At 41.7% G+C, this 26,592-nt stretch overlaps 1 protein-coding gene across 1 annotated transcript in view; it reads left to right on the top strand.

Annotated features, from left to right (window-relative positions):
• The first annotated feature begins 8,670 nt into the window (after nt 1-8,670).
• DOCK10 (dedicator of cytokinesis 10) overlaps nt 8,671-26,592 on the top strand; it is a 227,806-nt gene continuing 209,884 nt past the window's right edge. The window contains exon 1 of the mRNA XM_037139231.2: nt 8,671-8,904. Within this exon, the coding sequence (XP_036995126.2) occupies nt 8,782-8,904 (123 nt within the window). The 5' untranslated portion in view covers nt 8,671-8,781. The remainder of the gene's footprint in view (nt 8,905-26,592) is intronic.

Genomic DNA, 26,592 nt, shown 5'->3' on the forward strand with positions numbered 1-26,592 from the left:
AAAATGTAAATCTAACCAGAAAATACATATCCAACCTCTGAACTAAAGCCTATTAAGCAGATTTACATGCTAGCCACCAGGTTTGGCCCTTATGGGTAAACTTCATCAAAATGGTCCATGTTGGTTGGATACATTTTGTAGCCAGTGAAAGCAGAAAAGGGTAGTGAATGACTTGGGCCTTTATAGAGTATTTTTATTGAGCTTTCAGAATCATAATCCTATTCTTTTAAGTAGCTCCATCCAATCATTTCTTCAACAGAAGAGAGGCTACATGACTGGTGTAAAAAGGCCCCTTGTTAATGTGAGCTGAGAGCTTCATGTACCTGGCGATGCTAATGGTACCCTTTAAACATATACAAACAGTACCTTGACTCTATTAGGATTTTTTATAATAGTTGCATAATAGCTCTCCTCTTGCTTTTAATATTTCTGCAAAATAGCTGTTTTACATCTTTTTGTCCCTCTAGCAAATAAACAAGGAGAATGGGGACAATGTTCATGATTAGATTACAATAGAAACATTTTAAAGACTACAAATGAGAACCTGCTAGAAGATACAGCTATAAAAATCCAAATCTAGTTGCATTAATAAATTCTAATGATCATGTGTGGGAGAACAAAGCCCATTTAAATAGACATCTTCAAGACTGGTCGATCTGCATTTTTGTTGTAGGTTTAAGAGATATGTACACAGTTTGCATTGCTTTCTTCCCTCTCTCTGTCTTATCCCTTTTCAAAAACTGAGCTCTGGGCAATTATGTTATACTTGTATTTCAATTTCTTTTGCTGCAGCAAGAGCAGAGTCAAGAAGTTTAGGCACAGGAAGTGGGTTAGTGCAAATTCAAGTGCACACCAAAACCACATGCCTGAGAAAGCACTGTGACATTGTAGATAAAGCTCTTAAAATAAAAATTTCCTGGAAATAATATAGTTGCTTTACATCAATTAGATTCACCCAAAACATGTTTTCTGCTTACCTAATCGGGATATGGAATTAATGTTTTGAAACATTTATAAGCATAGACTAAGTATCAATATGTTTCTTTATAAGGTGGTCTATTAAGGAAAAACACATCTATTTTTTATGGAAAATAATTACTTAATATTTGTTAAATAGATATTTGGTGTAACGTTCTCATAATGAGATGAAGAAAATGACAGTTATTCCATGACTTCTGTCAACAATGCGTGATAGTAAAAACAAATTCTATATACACAATATTTGACAAATGAGTCATGCAGAATATATTAATTAGACTTTAAAAATCAATAAGAAAATGACTAACAAATCCAATTTAAAATAGGCAAAAAATGTGAGTAGATTTTTCTTCCTTTTGTTTCATTAAGAGGTTCTCTTTTAGGAAATTGCTTATTTGGGGTAATTTTCTTGTCAACCAAAAATCTTTGTATATTAGAGATATTTAGCTTTCTTGTTTATTTTTATTATAAACATTTGCCCAATTATATATTTGCCTGTTGGCTTTTTTACTATTTTTGACATCATGAAGATTTAAGTTTTATGTATTTAAATATTACTATTTTTATTCCATAATATGTGGGGTTCTTGTCTTGATAAAAAGAGTATCAAACCCTATTAATAAAAATAATGAACAATAAGACATAGTCAAACTAATTAAACTTGAAACGAGTTCTTTGAAGAGACTAATATGTAATAGATAATCCCCTTTGGAGACCCAATTAAAGGAAAAAAGGAGGAAGCAAAAAATTCAAGATTAAAAATGAGAAAAGCCTTTCGATAAAAAGGAACAAGTTCAATGTCAGTAAGACGAAACAGAACTTGTGGGACAACTGACTTGGCCTCCTGAACAAATCCGTGTCCTCATCAAAGGCAGGGGAGAGAAGTAGTTTAAACATAAAGTTAAGGAGACACGACAAGCAAGTCAATGTGTCTTCTGTGCTTAAATCCTGAGTTGATTGGTCAACTCAGCTATAGAACAAAAGTCACTTTGGAAATAATTGGAGAAATTTGAATATGAACTGGGTAATAAAAATTATTCAGAGATAGTTGTTAACTGAGTTTAGTGTGTTAAATGATATTACAGTCATGTAAGAAAATTTTCTTACATTTTAAAAACAAATGCTTCATTATTTAAGAGATGAAAGCCCATGATTTCTCTAATTTAAAATTCGTAAATATAGTTGGGGGTTATATGGGTGTTGATTATGTTCTTTTTGATACTTTAAAGGCCTATTTTAAATCTTTATGGTAAAATTAAGAACAATGCATGATAAAGAGAAATATGTAAGTTAATGCTGTGTGCAATTCTAAGACAAATATCTCTAAAGCCTGAAAAAAATTGATCATACTCTTAGCAAAATATAAATTATTAAGGATTAAAAGAAGATGTATAAATCTTGAATAGGCCAATTTCTATGAAAGAGATTTGAAAGTGATTATAGATCTCAGATTAAAAATGCACCAGAACCAGATGGTTCCACAGCTGGAGTCTCTTCAACCTTTGGAGAACAGATGATCTCAATGTTAGTTAAATTATTGTAGGCCATGGGAAGGGACAAAAATATCTCCAGTCCACTTTAGGAAGCAAAAAAAGTCTTCCCGGCAACATGTAATAAAGTTAGTTCCAAAAGGAAAAGTTAACCAATCTCACTCAGGTGTGTAGATACAAAATTCTCAGTAAAATATTAGAAAATTAGTTTTATTCTTATGTTGCCTTCTTTAAAAAATGAAAGAAATAATTGTGTCATGATTTTGATATACATCTAGGTAGATTTCTGTGAGAATAGTGGATGTCTGAAGTCATTGGCACACTGCAGGAGAGGAGGAGAAAATGGAAATACGTGGAAGAGTAAAGTAAGCACAAGGGTTTAATTACGCATGTAAGAAATTGAAACGTTCCCATTCTACATTTACTAATCACTTCCTTCTTCATATCAAGCCAAGATCTGTCTCTGAGTCATTTTCACAGATGGAGAAATAAAGGTCCCAGACGTTGATTCCTTCCCTAAGGCCAGACTCCAAATTAAATCCAAAGCAGGACAGAGAACCCAGACACTGGTTCCCAGTGGGAACTGTTCTTGTCACTAACCCATGTGCCTCTCTTTGAGGTATGTTCCCCACAGGGGTTCCTGTGGACCAACAGTGATAGATACACTGCATGTGGATTCTGGACAGAATAAACAGCCTGGCAAAGTTACTCATTCAAATCATATTACCTTAAGTGTGATAGTCTTCCAAGGAGTGACCTGCCTTCTAATCCCAGTAACAAATTCACATCAAATGCAGTACCTTTGCCTGTAAACAGCCCGAGGAACTCAGTGCTGTCAAATGGCTCTGGCCCTGGTGAGGACTAATGGGTTCCCATAAATATCAACACTTTCAAACCATATTTTTCTTGTTGCTCTTTAATATTCCCTTGGCGAGGTGAAGAAAAAAAATCTATCTGATGATATAGCATTCAGCCAAAAAGCCACTGGATGTAAATTCGGTTGTTTAATTTTTTCCTTAATATTAGAGAACAAAGAAAGGTTTACAGCTGAGTATTTTCCTTATATTCAATATTTTAATTTAAAATGCTGATATTTTACTTCCTCTTTGATGAATAAGATGAGTTGTATATTTTTAATTGCCAAATGAAATTATTTTACTCACCCCAGTTAGAGTTACTATGGTGTCAAAGCAAGTCACCGGCTTCCGTGGACCGCTTTTCCTGTGCCTTTATTTATTAAAGTGGTCCTCCTTTAGTTTCTATGTTATTTAATTCTCTCTCAGCTTTCTTGTATGTAAAGTGGGAGCAATATAATACTTCCACCTGCCTTTTAGGGTGAGTGATATGAGAATCAAATGCTATGAGTGTACTTTGTAAAGTGTGTGACACTAGACACACTCGAATAGTCAAGACTTGAGACACACTCATGCCCAGGATGAAAGCTAGAGTGCACTGGACTTGGGGTCACTTAGGAAAGGGGGCTAAATACCACAGAATTAGTTCAAAGGGTATTTGTTCTACTTTCTATAATCGCCAAGTGTCAAGACCTGAACTCACATCAGACTCCTGGGTTAATGACTAAATTGTACACCATTACACCATTAGGTGTTTTGGAAAAGATACCAGTTTTCGCTTTTATACTTATTACTGTTATAAACAATTTCCTGAAGCCATTTGTTACTCAAAAGACCAATATAATCACTATGGGCAAAGTCATGGAAAAAGATGACAGTCAAGTCATGGAGAAAGATGACAGATGACTGACATTTTCATAGTTCTGGTTGTATAGAGCTTTGAACTAACTATACCAGGGCAGGTGATCATTGCATACTGCATCTTAATAAAGCCACTGATGCTTTTGCATAAAAAGAAGGAGTACTTGAGCTTTAGAGAAGGGAAGAAAAGAAGGAAAGGAAGGAAGGAAAAAAAGAAAGGAAAGGCTAGGCTAGAAAATGTCATGCTGTGACCAATTCTTTAAAATCTCAAAGCCACAAGAATAACTCCTCCCCCACTAATGTTCTGTCAGTCAGTTTCTCTGTTTGAAACTCTCTGGAGGTAGAGAGCATTTGCTTAGCTGACGCCTCCATGGTGGAGGGTGAGATTCTGTCCACAGCTGATATTCCATAAATGTCGTTGAGGGGTGTTATTTCTTTCTGATTGAATGGCTTGGTCCATGTCAGCTCAGTGAAAGAGGATAATTAGAATTTGAAAAAAAACATGATTGCAGGCTATGCATTCTAAATACTAGAAAATGCAGAACAGTAAAAGCTTGACTTTGAGGCCATGGAACAAAATTTGATAACGCTATTGATTCTAAAATGCCTCTTCTGTGGATTTGGGGAGCTTCTTTTATGACCCATCTAAAATTATAGACAGTGGGGTATAGAACCAGTGGGCTGAACAACCCCATAACCTCAGAAGCCTCACAGCTACATGTTGTTATCCCAATTTTTCAGATAAGAAAACTGATGCTTAAAGATGTTAAATAATTTGCTAAAGGAAGAAGTAATACTGGGGTTTGATCCCAGGCATTTGGAGTCCGTAGCATGTACTTTCAGCCACTATTCTACAATATTAGAGACCATAGGAGATTCACTTGCTTTATTAATTAGTTGTTCCCTGAGAAATGGAAACCAGGAAGGACGTGTTTCTGTAATGGTATCTCTGCAGATGAAATGGAACATCTTTTATTTCTTTAAGAATAGGTTATTATACATGTGATACAAAATTCAATAAGCACACAATGTAGAGTAAAAATATGTATGCAATATAGAACAGATATAGACACTCCTATGGCTCAGTCGTCAAGTTGCCCTTCCCAAAAGCAGTAACTGTAAGTCTGTTTCTTGTGCAACCTCCACTGCAATTAATTTTAGAAAATTTTCATCATTCAGAAAAAAAACAAACCTGTACCCATTTGCTGTTACTTCCCATTTTCCTCAGCCCCCCAACCCCTAGGCAACCATCATTTACTTCCTGTTTTGAGAGTTGTCTATTGTGGACACTTCATAGAGAAGGGATCATAAATTTACGGCCTATTGTGACTAGTTTCGTTCACGTAGCAAAGTGTTGTCAGCGTTTATCCATGTAGTAGTACATATAAATACTTCATTTTTTCCCCCAAAGTATTCCCTTGCATGGATACCCCACATTTTGTTTATCTATTTATCAAGTGATGGAGATTGGGGTTGTCTCTACTTTTGGCAACATCAATAATGTTGCCGTAAACCTTCTTATATAACTCTTCATTGGTGTGACTTTCTGCGTGAATGTCATTTCTGTAGGAGTGGAATTTCTGGGTCATGTGGTGACTTGTTTAATATTTTGAAGAAATGCCAAATCTTTTTCCAAAAGGGCTGGGCCGTGTTACATGCCTACCACCAATGTGCCAGGCTCCCAGTTCCTCCACATTTCCTCAGCACTTGCTGTTCTCCATGTCTTTTATTAGGGCCGCCCTGGCAGGTGTGGTATCTCATTGTACTATCTCATGGTGACTTTGATGTCATGCTCAGCACTGGCTCAACTGATGCCTAATGACATAGAGCATCGACCATTTGTGTATCCCTTTGGAGAAATGCTGTATTCCCACCCTTTACCCATTCTTCTGTTGGGCAATTTGTGTTTTCATTATTGTGTTACATAGGTTTTCTTTCTTTTAAAGAAATTTTTATTTTTAGAGCAGTTTAAATTCAGAGCAATATAACAAGGAAAATACACTGTTTCTCCTCCTCCCAGACATACATAACTCCCACCCCATTATCAACATCTCCAACCAAAGTGGTACATTTGTTACACCCGATGAACCTAAACTGACATGCGACAATCACCCAAAGTCCATAGTTCATATTACAAGCTTCATGATATATCCACATAGATTTGTCTTTGCAAGGTATCTCAGCCAGGTCTCTAGAGAACTGAGAGATGTGACCAGCAGAGTGTCAGAGTGCGCCAAATTAGCAGACCTGAAGTCATGTTTCTACAGCTAAGAATGTCTGCCTAAGCCACAGTGGGGGAAGAGGGTTGTGTCTAACAAAAACGGCCTTTACATCCAGAAGAGGGCTTAACAGAAACCTCCATGACTGTCAAGGGCTGAGGAGAGTCCCACTGGGCATCCTTACTGACATGCATTGGCCCTTGAGGTCACATACATCCACCCTTCTCACTGAGATCCATTGGAATGATCCTCATATACTGTTCATCAAATGCTCTCACACCAGTGTACTGGTGACCCCCTGAAGCCGGAGAAAGTAAAATTCATAGTAATAAAAGAAGTACCAGTGACTTTTCTATAACCTGATGTGGTTGGAGAATGGGTTATGTGGACTATTTAGTAATTTGGATCAACTCAGTGCGTTGCCATACTTAGGACACATTACGAGCTATTTTCGATTACTATAGATCGTCTTTCTAGCACTCGTTTCTCTTCTACATTCTGTCTCTCCCTGCCTCGTGCACCCTGAGCCCCTGACTGCACCAACCCACCTAAGCCCTCGGGGAAGTCTCCACAAACAAGCAGTTATAGAGTGTCTACCATGTGCCAGGTGCTGTTCTGAAACCAAGGACAAGGACTAGACCACCTCCTCTTGACAAGCTCAAGTTCATTCAAAAGTGCTTAACATATTATTTCTCAAGAGAGAATGCACATTTAAAGGGCGCACTTGTTAGAGGAGGCTGTGGTTGGAAGGAGTTTTTTCCCCAGAGGTCTTCAAATGTCACCACAGAGGCAACCACCCACCTAGTTCACCCTTAGATGTGACATTGTTCTGGTATTGTGCAGCAACGTGAAGGCACACAGTGTAAGGCACCGTCTCTGGTCAGGAAGGTTGTTAGAAAGGGGATTGTAGAACCAACTGATATTTCCATGAAACCTCCCAAATCTCCCAGGGACTATGCTCAACATTATTTCTAGAATGTGCTGAGATAATGCCTCAGTCGCATCTCTGGCCAACTGAATCCCAGACAGCAGAGAGCTCACTCAAATGAAGTTATCAGCCGCTTAAGAATTCTTTATACCCAAGCATGGCCTTGTGTTAACACTATATACTGCTTTGGAAAAATGCCAGGGTCACGGATCTATAAAAAGCTGGGAAGACAACCCTAGAATACTTGGAGGGGCTCCCGGATCTCTCCAGACTGGTTATCCTGGGGCATCAGAATGGTCCTGCTCTTCCACCTAGTTAGGCCCACACTGAGTCTGAGAAACACCCTGGGTGTGACTTGGAATGAGAATTCCTAGAAAGCTTTAATCAGACGACTAAGACGCCCTGCAGTGCGGATGGAGGTGCGGCAAAACTGGGAGCAGAAAAAACACCACCAGTGTAAGTCCATCCTTATCCCTGACCCACAAGACCTAGTAACCCCCCCCCCCCAGGCCGGTTCTGGTCTCCTTACCCCCTCCAGTGTCACACCCCCACCCAGGCTCTTCCACCACATTACCCCCATGTATTGATTTCCTACCTTCTTTCATCTGAACTCCCGCGTTCGCATTCTAGTGTACTTTCCCTGGTTCCCTTGGTTATTTGCTGCTTCCCACCACAGCCACCAAAATACAAGAGTCCCACACAGCCTTTTTTTTTAAGTTTATTTTTATTTTTTTAAATTAAATTTTATTTAGTTACATTTCAAGTACATTTTTTTTATCTATTTCTCCCATCCCACCCCTTAAGGTGGGGCTGGTGCGTCCCTCTCTCTCCTCCTCCCCAGTTTTCAGAACAGTGTGAACTGACACATAGTAGACGCTTCATGAATACCAATGGAAGGCAAGTATGCATTTGAAACCTTGTTCCAAGGCCCTGAGTGAGGGCTGCAGGCAAAGGAGACTTCGAAGGGCTGGTTTGAGCCAAATCGGTAAACGCGGCCAGAGCTCCAACCCTGTAAGGAGCCACCAAATGGGGACCAGGGCCGAGGACCGGCCCCGCCCGGAGCCCCGTTGTCTGCCGTCCCTGGGGTGGTGGTGACAGCCCCGGCCAGCCAGCTGAGCCCGGGGGTGGCGCGGGCTGGAACCACCCCTCGTGCGTCCTGCACCCCCAGCTCCAGAGGCGCGACTGCTGGTCCAGGGCCGCTCGGCGAGTTGGCCGCGTGCGCCGGGAGGAGAGCAGAGTTTGGAAAGTCGTCGAGAAGCTTCTGCGAGAGAAGGGGGTGGGGAAGTGGGGTTTCAGGAGAGAAAAACCCGCCTCTAGTGAGTAGAGCGAGGAAGAGGGGGGGAAAGGCGCCGAGTTCCGCTTCCTGAACGGCTGTGGGTAGAGAAGGTTGGCGTTGCGAAGGCCGAAGGGACGCGCACTCCGGGACCGCGGCGGGAACGGCGCGGCCCGCGATGGCTGTGGAGCGGACCCGCAGGTTCACCCGGAGCCTGCTGAGACCCGGGCAGGCGGCCGAGTTCCGGCACAGCGCCGCGTCCGCCGCCGCGGTGGCCGTCAGCAGTCGGCAGCAGCAGCGGGTGAGTGCGGCGCGTCCTCCGCGCCTCGCCGCGCGCCCCGGGTGGCCAGGGACCCCGCGGCCGGCCTCCGGGAGACCCCAGCGCGCCCCTGCCCCTGCCCTGCCACTACCACCTCCGCACCCCCTCCCGCGCCGCCTCAGCTCGTGCCCCTGGCGCCACCTCCGCGAGGCAGTGCCACCGACGCGTGAGAACCCGGGCGCGTTTGGGGACCTGGGACACTCGGATGCACAGCTGCGCGGGCAGCAGAGGCGCAGCGAGGGAGAGGATGTGTATGGCTATGAGGCGGTGGGGAGGTGTCGGGAATGCCTGGTGGCGCGATAACTTGTGAGGTGCCAGGGACACAGGGCGTGGGGGTATCCACTGAACCGAGCTCATCGGTCCACAGGTCTGCGCGTTTTCCGCAGCCCGGCGACTAGTGCGCAGTGAAGGGAGGTGGTGGTTTGAGGTCCTCGCGGGATCTAAAGCTGGGGAGCCCCACGTTAACGGTGTCCGGGAAATTACTGTACTTCCCATCACTCTCCCTCCACAGGGGAAATACCCGCAGACCACTTTATATTACTCCACAAAGGCCGGGGAAGGGGCTGAAGGAGGCGTGGATCTCCACAGTACCCGGTGATTTCTGGTATTTTTCCAAGAGGTTCGCGGGGCTCTCCCGCCAAGATCACTTTACTGGTTACTTCCTTATTGAACCGCCTTCTAAGTCTTGGGTGATTTCCGCGGGAAATCCTGGGGCAGAAGCCAGCCGTTCTCGCCTGATGCCCAAATCATATCCGTCCCTGTTCAGCTGCTCATAAATTCCAGTAGGTGTCACACTCTGGGCTGGAAGTGTCAAGAGGAAAAAAAAAATCCACTGTGGAGGGAAAGGGAAGCCAAAGGAAACAGCCTTCCAGCAAGACCAGGGCTCAACAGCCACACTGCCCTCTTGGCCAGCCTTTGCTGGCCCGGAATCCCACGCTGTGGGTTTCAATTTCCTTTTTGCCAGGAAACATCATTAGGCTTCTTTTAAGAGTGTCAAAGAAAGTGTTCCTCGTGCCAGTCACCCATCAGGAGGGAGCCAAGAGTGACCCAGAGCCAGTTCCCACAGCCAGGACTTTTCTCTAAAGCTAGAGGTCAGAAAGTTGAACAGAACGGAAGCTAATTGTCTGGCAGGGGGAGGAGGCCTCAGATGCCAGTGTGGGTCTGAAACGACTCGGGGACCAGGATGCCTTCACTTTCATTTACCACTGGGTGCAGCCTGCAGTTATTTGCAGGTGATTCGACTGTTAGCCAACCCTGTGGTTCTGATACCAGCATGCATGCTTTCGGGGCAGGGAAGATAAGCTGCCAAAAAAAAAAAAAAAGAGAGCATTTGAATAAAAGGTTCAATTTGAGTAAAGGTGGAAATAATATGGAAATCTTTAGGCATGCATGGAAAATGATCTTAACTTTTGAATTCAGGATTGTGGCTATGTCATCCTCTGCCATTTGATTTACAATAGCTAAATGTCAGTAATAACCTGATAGGGAAGTGTGGAGATAGAAGTCACATTCAGTTGGAATGAACAACTCTAAATGTGTTTTGTTTTTAAGTGGGTTCTAGAGTTTGTGTACTGCTGGAATTTCTATAAAAATATGCATCCTGTATACTTTTCTACACCCACACACACATACACGCACACACATACACACACACATACATTACCTTCACCAAATTTACCCCATATTTGAAATCCTAGGGTATCTTGTCAAAATGAATAAGCTCAGTCTCTTAAAATGAATTGGTGGGGGGTGATTCGCTGGCAAAGGTGTTCCTGCCTCTCTCTCCTCACTTCAGCACCTTGGCCAACACTCTCGAACTAGCTTTTGCCAAGACATTTCATGGATCTTACACATCCAGTCAGGCAGTACTGGCAGTGATTTTGGCCACAGGAAGACACGCACTTTGCACCCCATACTATTCAGTGACGGGATCTCTGAGTTGGCACCCAAACTGCGTGGAATTCTGGATGGCGGAGCATCCCTTCTGAACCACAGGCCTCGTCGCTGGGCTGTGTGGTGGTGGCTGATTTAGTTTAAACTGATCCAGTCCCTTAGGACTCTTTAGGTTTGGTACTTCAAGTCCTGGTTGTCAAGGAGTAAAATTAATAGAGTGGGGGAAGGTTATGGTTAGCCCACTTCAGTACAGGGGAGTAGAATGGCTTGACTGGGACACATTGTCATCTATTGAAAACTGTTTGAGGGGTGCTGGGAGGTTCAACTGAGAAAACCTGTCTCACTGCTAGATTCATACAGTGTCCTTTCCAAAATCCCTGTTTGGGGACCCAAATGCTCCAGAATGTTACCAAGAGGTTGTTGCAGGTTTAGAACTCCACTTTATCCATTATGAATAGTTGTGACTGTCAGATTAATAAGGTAGTTTTGGACTCTGAGAGTGTCTATTTCTATATACCTACATCACTGTTACACACAGGCACACAGGACAAGCAAGCTTCAACATGTGTTTGGATTACAGAGAGCAGAGAGCGAAGGATGCTGAGTAAGGTCACTGGCCAGGGAGCCCACTTTGGGGCAGTTGCTGGGGAATGGAGAGGAGAAGCGCCAAGGCAAACTTGATTTCACATTTAACGCAAGACACTGTAGTAGGCTTCTATGAAGGCACACTGCTAGCTGGGACCCCCTAATTTTGCATCCTTCTTTGTAACGATCGCAAAGAGATGTCTGCACTGCCCTGTTCATTGCAGCATTCTTCACATTGGTCAAGGTATGGAAACAACCTAAATGTTGTGAAGGGGTGAGTGAATAAAGGAAAGGCGATATATATGTGTGTGTATATGACGTATGAGCATATGTGTGTATATATGATATATGAGTATATGTGATATGCTCATCATATATACACGTATACTTATGAATATGTACACACATCACACATGTGTGTATGTGTTGTATATACACATGAGTGCAACATGCATATATGTATGTGCATGAATCATGATTAGACCTTTAAAAGGAATTTTTGCCAGTTGCAACAATGTGGATGAACCTAGAGGACATGCTAAGTGAAATGAGTCAGACACAGAAAGACAAATTCTGCATGACAACACGTATATGTGGAATATCCAATGTCAAAACTCTGGGAAGCAAAGAGCAGAACGGTGACTGCTGAGATGGGATGGGGGGGTGAGTGGTGAGGGAGAAACAGGGACAATGGCCAGAGCGTACAGACTTCGGTTAAGCAAGATGATTGACTTCTGGAGGGCCCACGTACGGCGTGAAGCATAGTCGGCCATAGTTGACAATGCTGTGTTGTGTCTTTGAAATTTTCTTTAATTCAATCTTCTCCCCACACAATGGTAACTATGTACAGGTGATGGATATGTTATTTAACTTGATTGTGGTGGTCTTTTCACAATGTATGTGTAGATCAAATCATCAAGTTGTACACTTAAATGCATGTAATTTTATATGTCAAAGATATCATAATGAAGTTGTTTAAAAAAGCAATAATAAAAATAAAGAACAATTATGAAAAATGCCATACATTTTGAAAAGAGAACTATCTGCTCCTTAGTTATCTGAAGCTTTTTTTAATAGACAATGAGTGAATCGTAACTCATGCAAAGGCCAATGGCAGGATCGGGTGAAGTTTACGTAATTTGCTGATGCGCCATTCATGGTGGTCCCCCAACGCAAGCTTCTCTAGAGCAGAATCTCAGTTTGAAAATAATTAGAAACAATTTCCTTCTGTTAGGACTTGAGTGTTTTATTACTTTGCTTGAATGTACATACTATGTGGCAAGGCTACTTGCCAAAATTGTAATCAAAATTGTAATGCTCCTAACTAGAGGGTTATTTTATATGGAGCCTTTCTTTTAAAATGTATTGAGTATGTTTGTGTATAAATGTATTAAGTACACTGATTTGTTCATTTAGATCGCTTTCTACATTTCATTAAACTATAAACCTAGGATTTGCACACTTGTGTATACAGAGTTCAGCAGAAGCAAGGCCTGCTTGAGTGTGGTTGGCAGGATAATAACATGGATGTAATAATTTACAGTTTTAATTTAAACATTTCACCTGAAATGCCATATGGTGTGCTTGAGTGTGATATTGTTATGTTACAGCATGCGTATGATTTGATAATAAGAGATTTTGTAATAAAAAATATCTGGCTCATATTTGTGCCAGATCCTGTGTATTTTTTTGGTAGAATTTCAGAAGAAAATAATTTTAAAAGTATAGATTAGTTTTTACTAACCCATCACCTCTGTCATTTAAGAGAGCTGGGGTTTTATTTACGGAATGTGAGTGGGAGGGTTGGAGTCATGGAAAGTTTTGAGTAACAGGGCGAGAGCTAAGGGGGCTCAGATGAAGAAGCAAGCACAAAGGCTGGTGGGGGTTGCTGGGGACCACACGGTCACCGGGTCTAAACGTACGCATTTCCTAGATCAGACCATACCACTCATTTCCGTGCGCCCTTAACACATGCATGATATTTACTCTTTTGTGACAGCAAAATTTCCTCTGTAACTCATTACAAATTGTGTTTAACTTTATAAACTTCTTTTAAAAAGGAAACATTCTGTCAGAAGGGGCTGTACCCACAGATTTTGTCCCTCCCTACCCACCCAGAAAGCATTAGCAATAAAGGGAGGCCATTATTGACTTCAAAAATCACAGAAATTTTGTGTCCTCGCTTTGATGTCATGTTTCCCAGCTTCCTCTCTTCACCAATGACACAATTCTTGGTATTTTAAGGAACTTTGAATAAGGGGCAGAAAATTTGACAGACCAAAGCTCTTTGGCTGAGAAGTAATAAATATATATGTATATGTGTGTATTTATATATGTTCATTACATATATTCATTATATACCCACATGTATATACACACATATATTTATTACATACACACACATATACACACACATTTTTACATATACACACATATATACACACACACATTTTTATAGGAGCAGGAGGAATTCCTAGAAGAAAGAATTTCCTTCCCTCTGAACTTTTTGATATTTGAATAGAGTAGGAGGGATTTTGAAAAATGAGTGGGGAATTCTAGATGTTACAAAAGTCATGTGCTGGGGATAAGAGGAAAAGATGCAAAAAGTGGACTGAACGAAAATGAAACACTTGTTTTACTGTCAGCGTCTACAGTTAAAAACAATGTGCAAAGTGAAAGCCTGTTTGTTTGGCATTCGCAGTACAGTCTTCTGTTGTTGTTTCGTCTTGGGGAGGGCCTTTCAAAACAAGGATATTTACACTTTAGCAGACATCACAGACTTTAGCAGAAGTCATGCATTTGTTTCCATATGAGGAAAGTTCCTTACCTGATGAAGAAGTCAACACAGACTTAGTTTACTACATTAATGTCAAATGTTATTGACTGTGTCGACTAATGTTTTTGACTTCTCAAGGGCATGGTGGACACAACTTTAAAAAGAAGTGGTAACCACAGTGGGCTCCAGAAAACATCTAGATGGGTCCAAAAACAGCAAGACAGGGTACACACATATGGTTTTTGGCTGCCTTTTTCTTCACCCTTTTCTGTCAGGCCTGGCACAAGAAGAGAGCAATCATAAATGGACTATGAGAAACCATTTTTCAATGACCTACAAAGTGCCCGGCATAGTGTCAAAGTGACTGACATGTGATCTCTTCTGTAACCTGATGGTAATTAGCAGAGGATTAACCTTTCATTGTGGTAGCTGATTCCAACAACATCTCAGAGTTGGAAGATGTGAGGAGTTGACATTCGATGATGTGGCCTTCTGATCCGTAGCTCTGCCTAAGAAGCGAGAACTATGTCTTTCCCACAGGTATTTTAGAGCACCTGTCAGCTTTCACATTCGTGGTGTGAAGCCATCAGAAGCCTCCATAGAGTCTATTTCAATTCTCTGTAATAATTAGACATTCTCAAGGCTGAGAATGGGGCTGAGTTGTTCTCAACTTGGTGCTGAGTTGTTCAGTCCTTAAAGCATAAGCTTATTATGCCATCTACCTGGCAAAATCATAAGTGAACCCTGAGAGAGGGTGAGGTTAAGTCTCCTCAAGTCCACTTTTCTTCTAGGACCGGCTCCCTCTTCATGCTCAGTCACTTCACCCCGCTCCAGCAAGTGCCTGAAAATTATTGATGCCTTCTATGTTCTTGAGCACATATTTCCATTCAACTGGCTTATGTTGGGATCCTTTACTCACATCCTATCACATTTGAAGGAGAGATGCTAAGTATTTTACAAAGATAAATATGAGATAGCAAAAATCTTATATATAAGGTTTACTTATATATAAGATTTACTATAAGGTAGTAAGTAAAGGGGTAAAAAACAGTACGAGCAACAACAAAAAGCAGTGTTAGGAAAGTTAGATGTAGCCAAGAGTAAGCCAGTGGAGTAAGATCAGTAGGTAAAATGCATGAGCATGAAGCCCTATAGTCCTGCTAAAGGTGCTTCCTGGTGGCCAAGTCAAAGAGGAAAACAGGATTATCCATGAGATTAAGAGGTCCATGAGATAAAAGAAGGTAATTTGCTCTAGACATGTTTAATTTTAATGTGTACTGAGACTCAAGAGTTAAGAGGAATTATTTCTGTGATTTTTCATAGAGGACAGCATGAAGCGGTGACAGACCCTCACCACTCAGAGTGTTCCGTGGGCCAGCAGCACGGGGGTCGCATGGAAGCTTGTTAGACATCCAGAATCCTAGGAAAGTCCCTTGCCTGGATCCCTGAGGACCTACTGGATCAGAAAGTGCATTTTAACAAGATACTCTAGTGATTCACAAGCACATTAAAATTTGAGGGACATGGAACTAAGATACATTAGCCATATTTTTACAGTATATTGTCAAGGAAGGCGATTGTCTGAGCGTCCATTACAATGTGGTTTACTCTGCAGTTCTTTGAAAGAGTCCCTTGAGGCAAAGGTAACGTTTAGACCATCTAAGAATGGAAATGGGATTGATTCATTGAGTCGTAACTTTAGGGAAGTCCCTTTTATTTGTGTGTTATATTTCCTGCGTTATCTAGTACCTTCATTGTACTGTGAACTCAAATTAAGCTTCTAGGTTAAGAAAAAAATTTCCATAAAGTACGTGAAATGGTTGCACTCTGAAGCTGCGGAAGGTCTTACCGCGGGTCACAGCCCTGAAGATGTGTCGCTGTGTGCGGCAGGTGTTAACCCATGTGCCAGAGGATGTTAAAACAGAATCTCGCCAGCTCATGAAGGATGTGCAGGGGTGATTTCTTATAGACTTATAACATTTATGTGGCTACCACATGGGAAATGATTGGTTATATCATCATAAAGTCTGATTTCTGGAATCATAAAATGATGCAAATGTTTCCTTTCTCTTACACTCATTAAGTCTCAGAAAAGAATGATTTCTCTTGTTCATACTTGAATGTCCTAAGAATGGGATTCCATGGAGTTAAAGGCCTTGATTTGCCCATTTGCTGTCATGCGGACCAGGGCACTTTGATTGGCACTCCTCCACCCCTATCCTGGGATGCTCTCTCCTCTCCTTGACTATCCATGGTGAGGTGTCTCGTGTACTTTGATAATGTGTCCGTATGGATGTTCAATGAATGGGGGCTGGGATAGGAAGTGTCAGAGCCTGTGAGTCTGGAGAACAGAATTTCATCCCTGGCCTGGGACACTTTTAGAAGTCACTTCCTTTTTGGGAGTCTCAGGTCCCTGATCTGTAAACTCAGGAGATTAGATGATTGGACTAACCCTTTCTCTGTCCACGTACTCATGGCCTCTCCCTCTCGTCCTTCACGTTTTGCAGTGTTACCTCCTCCAACGTCACCTCCTCTGCAAGGTCATCCTGAGTCACCAAATTAAAGGATTTTCCCCAGCCTCTCTCTGCTGCTGCCTGCTCTTTCCCATTCTTCTGCTTCCTTTTCCTCTGGCTTCTTAGTACTGCCTGCACTGATCTTTCTACTTAGTTAATTTCTTGTTTCTCTTTGTCAACCTTCTTGCCTTCAATAAGAGGACCACTGGCAGCCAGACACTGGTCTCTTTCACCACTTTGATTCTTTATCTACAACATGAAAATGAGGCGGAGAGATCTCCCTTCTCACTGCAAATGAGGTGCTCGAGGAAAGTTAGGGTAGTGGGCTGGATGGATGCACTGACTCAGTGGGAGACAGGAATTAGGACAAAAATGTCCAGTATTTGCTAATGATACTGCTCCTTGAATCATCTTCACCATCTACTTGGTAAGTAGTGGAAACGCAATTATATGGAAAGATGTTGAACACGTCCTACGTGCTGAGTCCTTTATTTATACAATTGTTTCTGAGCCTCGTGACAACCCTATGGCAAAGGAGAATTATTCCTATTTTAGAGATGAAGAAAGAGATACTCAGGAATCAGGAACTTGCCCCAGATCCGATGACGAGGCACTGACAGACCCAGGAGTCACACGCAGGCAGTCTGTGTTTTCTGGGGCCGCTCTGCCCTGCTGACCAGTTCCACCAGGCAGGCAGGCGGGTCTCATTAAACATGCAGTTAGCATCCATGTGAGAAAACAAGGAGAGAAAAGGAAACCTCGGAGTGCTAGCCACAGGAAGAGGTTTTCAAAAGCAGTTTCTTAATGAGAGAATGGTGTGGCTACCTTTGCTCTACTTAACAATTTTTCGTTTATGACCTCTCAGCAGCACGGGACATGGGGAGTGGCACCGACTTTGGATGGGATGTCACTTACGAAGGACAGGCCTGGAACAGAGCAGGTTAAGCTTTGCAAGCAAAGACTCCTTTAACCCTAAAAGGGCAGCCTTTGATAGAAATACATCTCTGGCCCCACGAGCACGGAGTGGCTAGGTTGCAGCATGACAGCTGCTACACTGTCCTTTGCAGTAGTCCTGATTTTGGTGTTCACGTTTGCAAATGAGAAAGCTTCCCCCACCCCCAAAAGTGAGATTTGTGTGCCTCTTATCTTTCACAGAAGTGTCAGTGGGCTGGAAAGAAATGCCCGTGGTTGGCGGACTCCACGTGGTGACCTACATTAAACGATGTTAGAAATAATAACATGTAATGACTATGAGCGGGTTAGCAGCAATCGAGAAAAACACTTGCTCTTGAAAATGTTCATATTTTGCAATTATAGTGGAAATGTCTACCTCTGAGACTAGAAGAATTAATGGACCCAAATCATTAAAAGTTTCTATAATTGTGCTGCTAAATGTGAAAATAGTCTCTGTAATTCAATTTCAGCATACCTGCTTCCCTGACATGTAGAATTTGGAAGCTTGGCAGCTTATTAATTAAAGTGAAATGCCAAAACGGCAGAGTTTGAGAATAGGATCTGGAGAGGGGCCTATTTAAAAAGAGGGCACCATTTATGGTCAGTACAATGAGCTTTTCTTCACATAATTACTTTAGTGATTACCAATTTAAGTGACTAATTCAGACTGTCAAAATGACCAAGGACTTTTGGCCTTTCAAATCACACATGCTATAAAAAGATCCCAGGCATGAACATTTGACTTGGCAAACAAACAAACAAAAACCTTAACAAAATTTACTGTTCAATGAAATATGATAATGAACTTTGGACACACATTGTTTGTTTGCTTAGCTCTTAAGGACCCTGTTGTCATCGTTCTTTCAAATGAGAAAATGGAAATTGACTGTAGCCCAATAACCTTCACAGAAAATGAAAGTGATGTTGGAACTCAATGACTTCTTTGAAGAAGAAGATTCAAATATGGAGAACTAATGTTTGAACTTATTTATTTTTAATGTTTTTTACATTTATTTAAAATCAGACCTTTATTCAAAAGAGGATTTGATCTTCAAAGGAAAAGTATTCTAGTTTGCTTTAAAGCATATCTGTATACATAGCTATAATTTTTTGTATGTGTCACTGGTAATAATAAAATTTATTGGCAAGTGCACAGATAAGTTTCTTTCAGGACCTTTCTGAGAGCTAAGAGGGAAGGTTCATTCATTAACTTCAATTTTTTGAAGTCAAGGCCATCAATTAGAAAAATGTATCTTTTTATCATTAGGAAGCAGTGTTTTTCAGGCTGTGTACTTTTTTGGCCAAGTCCTTTTTTGGAGGGTGGAAGAGTTAGTTTCCTTGTCTTTAAAACAGGGAAGTTGGATACTAAGACCTTCAAAGATGCTTTTATCCTAAAAACCTAGGTGGTCTTATTCTTCTTAAGAGGTTTCAATAGAAGATTAACAGTTTTAACTTTAATAATACCATCATTGATTAAGAGATCTGATTTGAGCCACTGGAAGGATTGGTGCAAATAATTTACAAATGTATTCGTATTCCAGTGATGACTATGGCAGCATAAAGTGGTTATCTGAGGGTGTGATGAAGGGAATGGGTGTTTCTACACCCAGGGAGGGGGCTGGCTGCTTGGGAAGTGGCTAAAAGACAGTCAATGGACACAAAGGTGGGCAAGACAGGTTCTTCCGACCTGGCATGGGCTCCCGGGCATGCACGGGGTCTCACTTCCTCTTTGTCTTTCTGGAGAGAACAGTAGGACCCATCGGCTTTAAAGAGCGAGCTTCTTGGTTCCCACGCACAACCTGTGCCATTGCAGCTCTCTGGTGCCATGTCTGTGCCATGGGCCTCTCAGGGGCCACGTGGCTAGAACACAGGCAGGTGCAGGGAGAGGTTGAACTGTCCTGCAAGCTCCATGCATTCCCTCTGCCATCAAAAAGCAACAAGAATGTTTCATTTTCTAGTTCTGTGTCCTGTCTCTGTTTTTTGGTGTCTGTCTCTAACACCTCCTCCTCACACCTGAGAAAGGTAGCGTGGTCGGTCCTTGCCATGGTGTGATTTCTGGGGTGGAAAGACAGCAGAGTCCCCCTTCCCAGATTGGTCTCCTAGCAAGCGGATCTGTAAGAAGGACTAGGGTATTTCATTTAGCAATTAGAAACTAACCTTAAATATACAAGATAGTCATTGACTTCATTTCACAACAAAGTGAAGTCCCCAGCAGTGTGTCTTGGAAAGAGCACTGGTCCAGTAGGACAAAAGAGATATTGTAGAAGTGGGAGGCTGGGGGTACCGGAGGTAACTTTTCATGGCTTTGCTGGTAGTTAGTCTGATGTCTGGCGTACTTCACCACAATCCCCATGACCGTTGTCCCTTGTGCCTCTCTGGGACCAGGAGGCTGAAGTATGCTTTTGCCCTCACATTTTCAATATCCTGAGAGACCTTCAAAGAGAGGCACCATGGCTATTGTTTTCATATTCCCAAGGCAGAAAAATGTCTGGCACATAGTAGATATTTACCAAGTGCTTATTAAATGCAAGAAAGGGTGTCACCCTTGGAGGTGACTAAAGTGCAGGGTAGGCAAAAGGAAATCTGAATGCCTGGTTTGCAGTAAACAAATTGAAGTGAAATAAACTAGATGGGATTGAGTTCAAAAGACCATTCAAAGATTTTTTTAAAACTTAAGTATCCATCGGCACGAAGGCCTACTCTTGAATCAATAAGATTCGTCCAAATAGGTGTTAGCACCGTTCCAACAACACCAGCTGCTTACCTTGGGGGCTCCTCGGTGGCACACACAGGCCTCACTGTTTGGCCAGGGATGTCATTGTCCTTCCCATTGATGCGGTTAGCAGTCACGAGGCTGCAGCAGAATAAAGCTCTGCGCGAGGCCCAGAAAATGATTGATTAAAATTCAGGAAGTGTGGGCGACAGAGTTGTGATGACAACAGTCCGTTCCGAGTCCCATGATGGAGAGCAGTTTATATCTTCAAGAAAACCCTTAATAAATCACCAGAACCATATGATTTTATCAGGGACTGTGAGGGTTATTTTAGTTCTTAAAACTCATGATCTCTCCTGAAGGTCAGGGAGCTTCCCTGACCCTGTTTCACAGCATCGTGATGACCGTGCCCTGGGTGGTAGTGTCGTTGCTTTCTTTAAATTTTGATTTTCATTTAATAGTCTCTTTTTACATCTGTACTTTTTAAACTTCTGTTCCTTTATTAAATTAATAACTCATTATATAGAAAATAATGAAGAAAAGCGCCAGTAATCACCCACAACCCTACCACCCACTGGTAACAGCTTTTGGTAAGTTTATTTGAAACATTTGTTCACAAAAATATTCTTTGACTTGCATATAAGCTCATGGTGAATATTTAACTTTTTAATGCTTGTTAAGTGCCTCAAGCTAAATTCAGTCCAAGGATAATTACTCCTAACACTCATAGACCAACTCTCTGTGGAATATATGTTGTGAATAAGAAAAAAGAAACTGCTACATTTCCTGGTGTCCTATAACCGTAAACAGTTAGAACTGAAGGACAATTTGGTCTAAAGGAGCTAAGGAAACTGAGTCATGGGCAGGTCTAAATGGACGCAGCCAGGGTCCCCAGAGCAAGGCCATGAGTGCTCTCCAGGTCAGTACCTTTCTCCCTTTGCCCAGTGCACCATTGCAGTCATAGCGTGATTTAGTATCGGAATATCAAAGTCTAGAATTGACTTAGGTTTCTATGAGGCTCTCCAGTAAAAGTGAGTAAGATTTAGACTCAGTAGATATGCATATATTTCTAAACTTGGGTGTGGTTTCATTCTTGAGCACGTGAGGTCGGTGCTACCTGTTGTTTGCTGCCAGTGTGTCCTGCATTTGGTAGCAGGTTGAAATGTCTGCCTCTGGTCTGCAAGTGCAGGGAGGGAGCAGCTGTGCCCCTGGGCTGTGTCAGTTCTGGAAACTGACATGATATCTCTGATTGGCATGATGGCGTGTGATCTGTCAGTGTCCTGAAAAGTGATCACGACTTGATGAAGTCTGGGCCTCTGTGACTTGGTAGAGATACAAACACAGTCACTAGATTTTTATTGCTGCCATAAAACATTATGAAAAATTTAGTGGCTTGAGCAGCACAGTTCTATTAGCTTACAATCTTAGTTGTAGGCAGGAAGTTGTGTAGGTTTCCACCAGGTTAAAATGAAGGTGTTTCAGGGATGTGCCTCTTTCAGCAGCCTCCTGGGGAAAATCTGTGTTCTGCTCATTTGCATGGTTGGTGAGGATTAGTTTCTTGTGGCTAGGAGCAAGTTTCCTGTTCCCTTGCTGGATATAAACTGAGGGCCATTCCTGCTTCTAGAGGGCCCCCACATTCCTGAGCCACGGCCCACTCTCTCCATCCTCAACGCCAGCGATGCTGGGTCAAGTCTGTCCTGTGGTGCATCTCTCTGACTCATTTATTCTGCTGTCTTTCCCTGTTAAGAAGTCATATGATGACATTGAGCCACCTGGGTAATCTAGGATAATCTCTCCATCTCAAATTCTTTCTTAACTCGGTCACATTTGCATAGTCCCCTTTTCCGTGAATGGTAGCCTATTTCCAGGTTCTGGGGGTCAGGATCTGACATCTTTGGGAAACCTACCAAAAACACACTTAGAGGATTATTAAAAGGAGCAAACCTTCCCTGTTGTCCAATGCTAACACAAAGTGGAGGGAAGTCTTTGGTGGAAGACCGAAATTCAGTCCAAAACCTGACCCTTTTTATTTGTGTGCCTTTGATCCAATTAACAAACCTGAGCTTTTATTTTAGTAAAATAAAGAGACACAACATTCTCATGAGGCTCAAACCATAACACACCTAAGATTTTTAAAAGCTATGTTCATATCCATTGACAATGAATGCCCATGTGCCTAGGAACAGGCATTTGGTATGAGCAGCACTGTGACTTAGTAGATAAAAGGCTGTCACCAAAAGTAACAGTAGTGGGACCTCCTTTGAGCATTCGAGGGGATGCGAATGCTGTGTGCAGTCTGTTCAGGGCCTCATCTCTGACCAGGCCTCATCATGTTTTATATGAGAATAGCTTTGATCCATGGTAGAACTCATAGCTCCTGCCCTGAACTTCCTTCTCCATATTCTCCAGCGTCCTATACTGAGGAGCCTGGCGGGCAGGACCAAATACTCTGTGTTAAGATCAGACAAGTTGTCTACAATTCATGTATGCAAATTCGATGACCATTACTCAGAAAGATAGGCTAGAATTTTATCTTTTATTATGTAACCTGTTAGTTAAATGAACCATTTAACACAAGCAGTTTTATTCCAAATGGCATTTAAATAATATCCATCAGCAGAGACTCGGGACATTTTGGTCATAGAAGAGTGGATCCAGAATTCTTCAATATATTTCAGTTCATGGGACACCTTGAGGAAAAATGAACCACTTACTACTGGGGTTTACCAAAGATTTAGCCTTAGAGTTTCTTCTCTCTGCCTTCCCTGTGGGATCCATCCTCCCACACGGGGTCACCTCCCCCCAAGAACTGATGCTTCCAACCCTTTCTCAACTTCGCAGGCTGCATCTGAGCTCTGCTTGTGCATGTCTCTATCCTGGAGTCTCTCAATCACTCCAAACTCAACAGAATCCATATCTCACACATTTATCACGTTTTCTTGCCTCACAAAATCTCATCATCTTTTTTTCCTGAGTTTTCTGAGATGTTGCAGTTAATCTCAAATTGAAACCATGCTTAATGTTTTCCACTCCCTGCCGGCCCATGTTGGATCATGCCCCAAGGGGGCTGGCAATTCTTCCACCTAAATATTTCAAACATCTCCCTGATCTATGTGGCCTAATGAAATCTTTAACTCAGGGTTTCTTCTCCAGATTGCTTTTTACAATGTCCGTGGAGTCCTTTTCCAGCCTTCTAACCAGTCACCTTTCTGTCTTTGGTCGCCCCACACAGTGGTCCACTTTCCTCACCTAGCCTGCATTACATCATGAGCACAGGTTGGACCAAAGGGTATGTCTTACTGACAGCTGCTTATACCCTGATTACTGCCCCAAGAGGTGAAATCGCACCTGGATCGGACTTAACCTGTCCTGCCCCTTTCTGGTAAGATCGTCCTCAGCTTTCTCCACACTATAACCACTCAGGGTTTCCCATGTATGCCATGCACTTGGATGCCCCCAACGACTTGGACGACCCCTTCTTTTCCTTCTCTTCTTGTGTGATTCCTACTTGCCTTTCAAGAGCACCCACTTTTTCCTTCACCTGTTACCCTCCCTGAGTCTGTAAGCAAACAGTCTCTTCCTCTTCTGCATTTTCCATAGCACTTCTTAAATACGTTAATTACTTTTTGCTGTAATGATTTAGTTATTCTCTCACCCCATCAGTCAGAGAGTTTTATTATAACATAAAAATATTTAAAGTTCTTTCAAATCTTCTAACCCTTCCGTGCCATTTTGCAAGGGAAATGCACAGCAAACATCGTAGTACAAGAGGAGCGATATGGCATTAGCTTTCGCTACCTTACTTAGGTGCTTTAAACATTACTGGTACCTAGATTTGGAAACAATAGCCCAGCGTTCAGGTTCCATGCCTTTTTTTAAAGGGCCAGTTTTAATTATTGCCTTTCAATGAGATAATGTGACTATAAGGAAAAAGTGCATTTTAGGTCTGTGATTTTTTTAATTTTTTAAAGTGCACACCCTCTCATTGCTCATAGGAAATTTTAGCTCCTGAATATTCTACCATCCCTAAATGTTTTTATAGTTTCCGTGAGTTCCAATAAATTATGATATAATTATTTTTAAATAAATTATAGAGTTTGCTGGGGGAAATATGTAGACATTAAATTGCCCCAGTGTTCACATTAAAGATTTTTGATCTAATAGTTCCAAACCCCAACCTCACCTTGCTGCATGGTTCAAAGGTCTAGTAGCCACCTTTGCACATCTGGCATGCAACACGCACCTGTAAGCCCTCGGCTTCTATGGTTGGTCTTCCCCAGCTGAGAAAGCTCCGTTCACCCTCCTCCCTCAGATACTTCTCACTAGTCAAGTCCTCATCCTTCTCTAATCTCTTAGTCCAAAGCCCAGTAAGTTTGATTGCACTGGGTACCCACAACCTGTGGCAAATACTGGTTTTCTGTTTTTAATTATGAAATATTTCACATATGGAAAGACCAGCTAGAATATATATTTGCTCCTGAAAGAATGAAAATGAAACTATGTCCAGGAAACGTCCCCGAGTGGCGCGTCTGCCCACCTCGGCCTGCGTCTTCTCGTCCCAAGCTCTTCTGTTCCCTAGAGAGTTCACTGTACTGCCAGGTCGTTCTCTGAAAACTCACTCTCTGCTTTCACCAGCAGTGCAGAGGACTTTTCTTTCCACCACTTCCTTGACAGTGAACTTATTGTCAGACTTTGAGTTTTGCCCTTTGTTGGATAAAAGGTAGTATCGATCACATTGCTGTTCTCATTGGGGTTCCTTGTTTGCAGGTGAAGTGGATCATCTTTTTATATGTTTACTGGCCATTCTTGTGTCCTTTTCACACTGACAGTGTGGCATATATTTGGGATACTTGAGTTCATGTCAGCTAGGGTATCAACATTAATGGTTAGATAATCATTAGTTTTGTAGGAGGAAATTTGCTGAATTTATTTAAGCTGTATGTTGAAGTTTTGTTAGCAGTTTCTCAAAACTATGTTGGTAAGTAGGAACAGTTACCTTCCAGCATCAGGTGCATGGACTTCATTACTCACTACGTACATGTCCTGTGTCAAATTTCCGTAAAGACATTCACAACAATAAATGCAAGCAGGTGTCTCCATTTAAGTATTTGAAATTTTGTCCATATCTAGGGACAAAAGGGACATTTGGGCCACAGAGGTTCCTGGCTCAAGCATTTATAGTGCAAATATTTCATTTAAATCAAACTAAATTATACACAGTAAAAATATCTCGCACATTCCATTTGGGTTATAGTAAATACCCAGCCTGAAAGGCACATAATAATTTCAAAGTCTCAGATTTTTCCAGAGACAGATTTTGATGGTAATATATAGTTTTTATGTTAGAATATTCTTTTTGACTTTAGGTTAACAGTTAAATTCTACACCTGTATGAAAATAAGTGGTTGTACAAGTGAGTTTGATAGAGAAGAAGCCTCATTTTACCATCCCAGGATTACTATCAGTCAGGGTTGTGACTTGGAGCTGAGAGTGGGAACCCAACAGTATGGATTCTGGCTGCCAAAATTCAACCTTCAAGGACAGGTGAAAGGACACCTACAGGAGTGTCCAAGCAGCTCAATTTGACCCAGCAAGAGAGACAAGCATAGAGTGGTTAAGTAACTTGCTCAAGACTATACACTTTTAAATGGTAGAGATAACACTCAAGCTCCAGAACTCACAGTCTTAGGTACTCTATTGTAGAATACTCTGTGTGTGTATTATAACATTATGCACTTTAGGGCATAATGGGAAAAATTCATAATTAGGAAAATGCAATTTAATGTTATTGAGTATAGAATCCAACTTGATTTCTATTCTTTTGTTACTTACTAAGTGGAAAATCAATTTCTGTAAAACTTAACCATAAATAACTTTCTAATGAGTTTTAAATTGTTCTATAACTTTGTAGAACAGCCTAAATTATTTAAGACCTGGGTCTCATCTTCATATTATGTGGTGAGCTTACAACTGGCTCAAGTGTCCCAAAGGAACTGTATCGGCTTTACTACGCTGACATGACTGTTGATTTTTAGGAGTCGTTTGAAGAATGCTGAAGAACCTCGACACTCCAATTTGTATGTCTTGCTAAAGAGCTAGGAGAGAAATGAATAAAACAACAATAACAACAAGCCCTTATGACTCGTTATTCTACATTCTGTCTAAATGAATGAGGAAATCAAACTACAAATTCAACAAAGTGAAAATCTACCAATAGACGTGACTGTTGCAGGAAC

This window comes from Artibeus jamaicensis, unplaced genomic scaffold (genome assembly GCF_021234435.1).
Source record: "Artibeus jamaicensis isolate MK-2021 breed Jamaican fruit bat unplaced genomic scaffold, CSHL_Jam_final contig_1015, whole genome shotgun sequence".
NCBI lineage: Eukaryota > Metazoa > Chordata > Mammalia > Chiroptera > Phyllostomidae > Artibeus > Artibeus jamaicensis.